Here is a 7,812-nt window from a genome sequence, read left to right on the forward strand (position 1 = left end):
AAGTTGAAAAATTTACATTTTGTGAAGTCCAGAAACATACTTAATGAAATAGTTTTAAAATTTGCTTACAATGTGTAAAATTAATTTTTTTCTCTTATCAATTTATATATATATGTTTTAGACAGTAAGTTTCGAGGTACTTTTAACGAGACATTTTATTTGTGTATGTACCGCACAATCATTTACTTCGTTTATAATTATACTAAAATATGTGGTATTTAATTGAAATTCGTATTTATGTCAGTTTGTTGGAGGTTGAGAAAAATAGGCACCTATGTAAATCAATAGTCACTGATTTATTACACTAAACCAGGCCTGTCCATGAATTGGCTCCCGGAGCCGAAGCGAGAGCGAGCACGAGCGAGAGGCAAGAACAGGTGAGCACAGGGGCTGGTAGCTTCTCCCCTTCCACTGCATCCGATAAGTGTTGCCAACCACACATGATGGCAAAAAACCTACGGCCAAGCCTGGTCAGAAATTCGCACGATGTTGAAGCATTGAGCAGACGCAAGTTTGAAATATGCAGGTGTGCTCTCCCCCTCCCCATTTCGAAAGCAGTGACGCGAAAACACTGCAGGAAATAAAATTGGTACGTTTTTTGATCGAGGAAGACGCATGATAGAGGTTACAGTTAGCGTTAAAGTAACTAACAAATGAACAAGAAAGAAAGAAAGAAACTAATATTAAACATGTCAGCTTACAGACGTAAAAACGACTGTAAAAATCAGAAACGAATTGTTTCAGGCCTTTTTAGCTTGCTTACACAATTCGTGACGTTGTATTTCATCAGCACTCGGTCTGAAATTATCACTCGCTTCACGTTTGCTAAGTTGTAAACGCCTTTCGTTGCTAGATTGATAGCAGAACGACGGGAGGTAGAAAATAATAATAATATTATTATTATTATTATTATTATTATTATTATTATTATTATTATTATTATTATTATTATTAAGATCGTGTTCGAAATATGCATAATATCTGCTTAAGTTCTGCCGTAAATTGTCACTGGATGCTAATGTAGGCAAAGAAACAGAGATGAGGAACAATTCGAAAATCAGATTATTTGAGTAGATTTTATTCGAAAATATATTATTCAATTAGAAATCATCCAAATAGTCTATACTTATTAGATTTCCGTAGCTACAAAATATAAACATTGTAATAGCTTTTATAACTTACCACAGAAATCCGAGATCGTAGACAAAGGTCCCAAAAGAAAAATACTTGTTGCACATTCCCAAAAGTTCGAAAAATGCAATCACATTTGCCGAAGCGTACTCAAATATCTTAACGCCACAAGAGACAAATGTCTGACAGTAGCAAATCAAAATTCAAACCAACAGAACACGAAAACGCACAAAGAGGCCGAATGTGTATAAAGTTAGAAACACAGAAAAAAGAAAATACACTATAAACACTAGTAACTGACAAGTGTTTTACTTCAAGCATTGTTCTCTGAGGCAGATGTACCGCACAATTTCTTCGTAAGTGTCTCTATACGAGGTGATATTGTTTGCACACAGCTTAGACGTAACAAACATTCCAGGTGATGGTTGGACAACGAACTTCTCTGGTTTGATTTCGTCAGTCGCATTTTTGAAAATAATTGCTCACACACATACGTCGAACCAAACATTGACATAATATTGGCAGCATTTCTATGCAGGAAATCGACATCGAGGGAAATTCCTATAGAACTCTTGTAAATTGCTTTTCTGATGGAATTTCTCTTTAAATTCCCTGTCGCACACTAAGTCTATAAGTTCCAACTGAACATCAGAAGGAGCGTCTGCAATGTTTGTAGAGAATGGGGTGGCAAATACCCTGAAGCTCATCTCCAAACATTTTATGTCCTGAAATCTGGTTTCAAATTCGTCCTTAAGGCTAAGCAGCAAATTGCGGTAATAAGTCAAGTCAAGAAGTTTACCGGATTCTTGTAAGGTGCCTAAGCTGGGAAAGTGAACCAAAATATTGTTTTCAAATTGCTGCGCCCAAAGGGATAGCTTCATTTTGAACGCTTCGACGCGATCGCACATATTTGTAATTAGCAGATGTTGACCCTGCAATGAGAGGTTAAGAGCATTGAGATGAGTAGTTACGTCTGCCAAAAACGCAAGGTTGCATCTCCATTGGTCGTCTTTCAGTTCTGGCACGGAATGATCGTTCATATCGAGAAACATATCAATGTCGTTTAGTAACTGAAAGAACTGGTTTAACAAGTTCCCACGGCTCAGCCAGCGCACCTCTGTATAATAAGGTATGTCTCCGTATGCACTGTTTAGGTCTTCGAGGAAGGATTTAAATTGGCGATGTCTCAGTCCATGTTTTCTGAGGTAGCTGGTGGTACGAACTACAACGTCCATGACATCGTTCATCGTTACACTCTTTGCACACAACTGTTCCTGATGCAACATACAATGAATTCCTCTGATATCATGCAACACCCCAAGCTCTTGGAGTTTTAGTTTTAGTCGCGCCACAAACCCTGCTTTCTTCCCAACCATAGCAGGTGCCCCATCGGTCGCTACAGAAACCAGTGCATTCCACGCAAGACCTGTATTTTCGACACTTTCTTCAACACACGCAAGAATGTCAGCGCCCGTTGTGGTGTCCTTCATAGGTACTATGTGCAACAGTTCCTCTCGAATCTCCAGATCACTATGTACACCACGAATAAAGATAGCAAGCTGCGCAGTATCTGTAACATCCGTACTTTCGTCGAGCGCCAGGGAAAATGCAATAAACGTTTTCGAAAGTTCCGATAGCTGGCTCAAAACATCATCTGCAAGATGTTCTATGCGTCGCGTAATAGTCTGTCGGGAAAGTGGAACCGATTCGAACTGCTGTATTCGAGATGGACAAAAGTCTTCTGCTGATATTACTATACACTCCTTTATTAGGTCTCCGTCTGTGAAAGGGCGCAACAATCTCGCAATATGCAACGCAATTTTGTAACTCACCCGCACAGAGGCTTCACACGTTCTCTCCCCGTCTTCCATTTCTGATGCGGCCTTATTCTCTTTCAACTTCTTCAGTTCTTCTTTGCGAAGATGTCCTTCAAGTTCCCCGTATTGCTCCACGTGATAAGTATTGTAGTGACGTTGAAGGTTGAACTTTTTAAATCCGTGTAATGTTTTAAAGCACACTAAACATTTGGCTACACCGTCTTCTTCGACAAAGAGATAATCCTCCTCCCACTGCGTGTTGAACTTAAGTGTAGGTGTAGGGCAGCGTCGTTTCGCCATCTTACCGCTTTCAACTCTTTACAACGACTGTGCTCGATACTGGTCTCTATAAGCAGATGTACACAGGGGGAGTTAGTGGCTAGATAACTAACGTATTATGTATGCAGGTGCCAAAACTGGAAGCACGGATGATAGTAGGCTGAGCATAAGTGGCACTAGTCGCTGTCTGCTATACATTAGTAAACCTGTTTTATCATGTACTTAATCTTTACTACTACTACTACTACTACTACTACTACTACTACTACTACTATTATTATTATTATTATTAATAAAATAATAATAATAATAATGCATTATTATTATTATTATTATTATTAGTAGTAGTAGTAGTAGTAGTAGTAGTTATAGTAGTAGTAGTAGTAGTAGTAGTAGTATTCGGACCAAAAAGGGATGAAAATGGGGATTGGACGAATTTCATAACGAGGAATTGCATAGTTTATACCGCTCACCTAATTGTTAGGGTCATTAAGTGCAGAAGGTTCAGGTGGGCAGGCCATGTAGCTAGAATGGAAGAAATTAGAAACGCTTTCATAATTTTAACTGAAAACCCAATTGGAAGAAGACCACTAGGAAGACCTAGGCGCAGATGGGAAGAAAATATTGAGATGGATCTTGCAGAAATAAGAGTAGAGTAGAAACTGGATCCAGTTGGCTAAGGACAGAAGTTAGTGGAAATATTTTGTAAACGCGGCATTGAACCTTCTGGTTCCATAGGCCATAAAGTTAGTTATTATTATCTAAAATAAATGTTCAAATGTTGTTAAGAGACAATTACACAGAAGAACTGAGTTCCGACCAAACACTAATATGCCGGAAGGAAATTCCAGTGCAGTCCAGCCCACTTTAAGCGTTATCCGTGCAACCCACGTTTCATGTTCAAGACATTGGGAATAAGTGTTCGTATCATTCAGTTGGAACGTTTCCTTCCGAGTTTATGCTGTTACAGTAGGCCTACAACATTGTGACTTTCAAAATCAGTAACTATCGAAGAAAAACAAGTGTGTAGCTTTAGTCGTTGTATGATTTAACATTCTTTTTCACTTTTAACAAGCCACCGGCAAGCAACCAGCCAAAGACAATATATTTTTCCTTATTAAAAAGACACTCCTTGTAAAAAAAAAAACTAATTGTAGGCACTAATGGTCACTCTTAAAAATGGAAAATCTCTTTGGCTCTCTTAATATTTTGTTTGATTCTTTGGGATCAAAGTAACTTTAAAAGTGGAGTAAGAAATACTATTCTTCCTATTAATAGTGTAATAGTGGCTTCTAATCTCCACAACCAACCCCTTGCTAAGCCTATTCGTACACACATACATGCATAAGCTAGTTTTCTGGAGATAATACTTAGATAATTGCAAACAAGTGCTACAGTATTTTTTTTTCTTATCAACAGATTATCTCTTTTCTTAAAAAGCGAAACAACATAATATAACAAACCCACACTCGGATTAAGAACTTGATAAGAAAACTGGTTTTCCATTGGGCAAACTAGCAAATTTTTATAAATGGAAGCGATGGTTTGGTTCCACCACATCCTTCTTTAACAAAAGGAAAGAAGAAAAGAGAGAAGAAAAGGAACGTACATAGTTTATCATTTGATTGCTGTTACAAGTTTGTGTTGTCTATAGTTAACGGTTACCACATTGTAAAAAACACTTTACACTAAATGGCAATCAGTTACCATACATCCATACATACTTTTTTTTTATTTGGTGGGCTAGTGATTACCGCCAAGGTTGACAACACTTCCGTTCCTCGAAGGACGAGACCCGAAGATTCACGAAGCACGAACAATGGTATTTGCACGTAGAATGCTCGTGAGCGCTCACGAGGAGAGTTTCCACTATCTGCTCGCCGTGGCCAGGGCTGCACTAAACCGTCCATTTCTTGCTTCAGAGAGGTGTCTAACTACTGAAACTGCCGGATTACTTAGAACGCTTAATTTTTGTTAAAGTTCACAATATATTCAGTGTTTACTTACGTCATACTGCACGTACAATTAACATGTATTACCACATCAGATTTAATCACGAATATCGTACACAGTACTGGGAATTGAACAGAAATATTTGTATAAGACAGTAGAGGTGACAGTAAACAAAAATTTGAATTCTTCACCCAATTTGAGCATTTTGTAATTTGTCACCTTTTATAATAAAAAGATTAGGCTCTTGCTGGAACCGTTTTTCACAAATTCTTTTCACGTGCTAGTGAGAATGTAAGATACATGAATGAAGTTTTAATACCGAGAATGTAGTGTATTTTAATAGTTTATTTCTTATCTAAAATGTTAAAAGTTTTTTACTTTAGTTTGTAATTCATCACTTCTCGACGTTTTGGAGTCCAGTGTCTTGTAATTTGGAGACTGAAAATAAAATCCATGCTAAGTGCAAAAAATGGAAAAGTTCGGTTTAATGCCAAGATGTGCCCTAACACTGCTAAGTGAACAACGGGTTCCATATTCACTGTGGAAGTAATTCAAATAATCGCCCGAATAATGCACTTAGCTATATGTCTCATCAGTCCTGAAGTAAAATCTGGGCTTTTTACTCAATATTTTCACTTGTGGCACTTAGCACGGATTGTATAATCAATCTACATTTTCACATTCATTTTCTGTCCACAGATGCTGTACGTTACAATAATATTTATTAAATGAAATTATTGTTTTAGTTTTGCTTTTAAAATACTATCTGTCGATTTGGAAGCAAGATAAATCTGCACCGGGGAGAAATCTACAGAATTATATTTGCACAGCCGACAATCATATTTTCTGGCGCCATTTAACTAAAAACAAAACAGTTGACAAATGTACAATATACCCTCGATGTTATATATACAGGTGTTGGACAAAAAAATCTAAAACGTTTGCAAGAGTGTGAAAATCATACCTAGTATGGTGTGGGACCTCCTTTTACATCCATCATCCAGCTTGGATCCAACGGGTAATGGATATATACAGCTCCTGAATCGTGGTGTGTGGAATTTTGTACCATTGTTTCTCCAAAACATGCTCCAGTTCCTTAAGGGATGCTGGTGGAGGATAATGAGACCGAACACGCCTATCTAACTCAGACCACAATGGCTCAATGATGTTCAGATCTGGTGATTGTGGGACTTAGGGGAGGTGTGATAGGTCCTGGTCATGCTCCTCAAACCATGACTTCACCGTTTTTGGAGCGCGACAGGGTGCCAAATCATTTTGGTAGATGCCATCACCATCAGGGAACAATATTTGGGCCATGCGTAGAACCTGGTCCCCCAAAATAGCCTCATACGCCTTAGCATTCATCATTCCCTGCAGGGCTATGATGGGACTTGCAGAAAACCACGATATCACTGCCCATACTGTAACAAACCACACCCATGCTTTACAGCTGGGAGCAGACAGTCTGTATCATAGGCCTGCGACGATGTTTTCTATACGTAAACACGACCGGTTGTTGGAAACAAGGCGAAGGTCGATTCATCGGACCACATTACGTGTTTCCACTGCTCATAAGTCCACGCCTTGTGGTCATTGCACCACTAGATACTCCTCTTCGTATTTACTGCTGTGATCAGGGGTTTGGCGATGGCGGCCCTTCTATGAATTTTCATTTTATGAAGTCCCCATCGCACTGTTTTTCGATGAAACCGGGTTCTATAGGCCGGAATTGAGTTCAGACGTAATTTTCATTGCAGTGGTCTTCTTTTTAGCTGCTACAATCCTTTTAATGTCCTCCGGTCCGTATCTGACAGGATTGTTTTTCGATAACTGTTGTGTTTTGCAGACGTCGTTTGCCCATGAATTGTGTATGCCCTTGTGACATTGGACACAGTGCCTTTCGATACCCCCACAATGTTCGCCACTGTTGCCACTGAAGCTCCAACAAGACGGGCACCAACGATCATGCTTCTCTGGAAGTCTGTCAGGTCACCCATTTTACGGTGGACAAATACAAAACATATTGAGAGAAACAGCATGATTCATGCTTAGTACATTTGTAACATAAATCAGTAAAATATTCAATGAAGATACAACATTAGAATGTGAGTTATTAATGTGCGTCAGTTCTGCACTGAGGAAAGAACCCAATGAACTTCTTGTATTTGGTTGTATCGTTCTAAGCACCAGAAAAGAGAAAAGATACAGAAGTTTCTTACGTATACGGTAAATTAGTAATAAAACAATGAATAATGCGAAGGAATTAATTAAAACAAAATACATAATAATAATTAATAAATATGAATGAAAGCAATTAATATCAATGAAAGCAAATAATAATAAAAAGTATAAAATAGGTAAATTTAATAATTGGTATTAGTACTATGCAAGGTTTATTTTTGATATAGTGTAGGATACGAGAAACGTAACACGTACCTTTAGTACCAAGATCTTTAATGTCGAAATCTCACTGCAGTGTAACATTGGACTTGGAAAGGGAGAAAATGTTAGTAATAAATAAAATATGTGATTTTAACTGGTAGGGAAATACTAGCTAGACGAATACAATCTACCAATAGCGTTCTTCACTCTCTAAAACTGGATATTATAATTTAATGACTTAACACTAATA

The 7,812-nt window shown here is 38.0% G+C and overlaps 1 protein-coding gene across 1 annotated transcript; it reads right to left on the reverse strand.

Moving 5' to 3' along the window:
- Positions 1 to 1,661: 1,661 nt before the first annotated feature.
- Positions 1,662 to 3,248, reverse strand: LOC145689621 (general transcription factor II-I repeat domain-containing protein 2A-like). The gene has a single exon (XM_081763807.1). The coding sequence runs from the start codon at positions 3,246 to 3,248 to the stop codon at positions 1,662 to 1,664; it is 1,587 nt and encodes a 528-aa protein (XP_081619933.1).
- Positions 3,249 to 7,812: the final 4,564 nt, after the last annotated feature.

This window comes from Thermobia domestica, chromosome 7 (genome assembly GCF_964235325.1).
Source record: "Thermobia domestica chromosome 7, izTheDome1.hap1.1, whole genome shotgun sequence".
NCBI lineage: Eukaryota > Metazoa > Arthropoda > Insecta > Zygentoma > Lepismatidae > Thermobia > Thermobia domestica.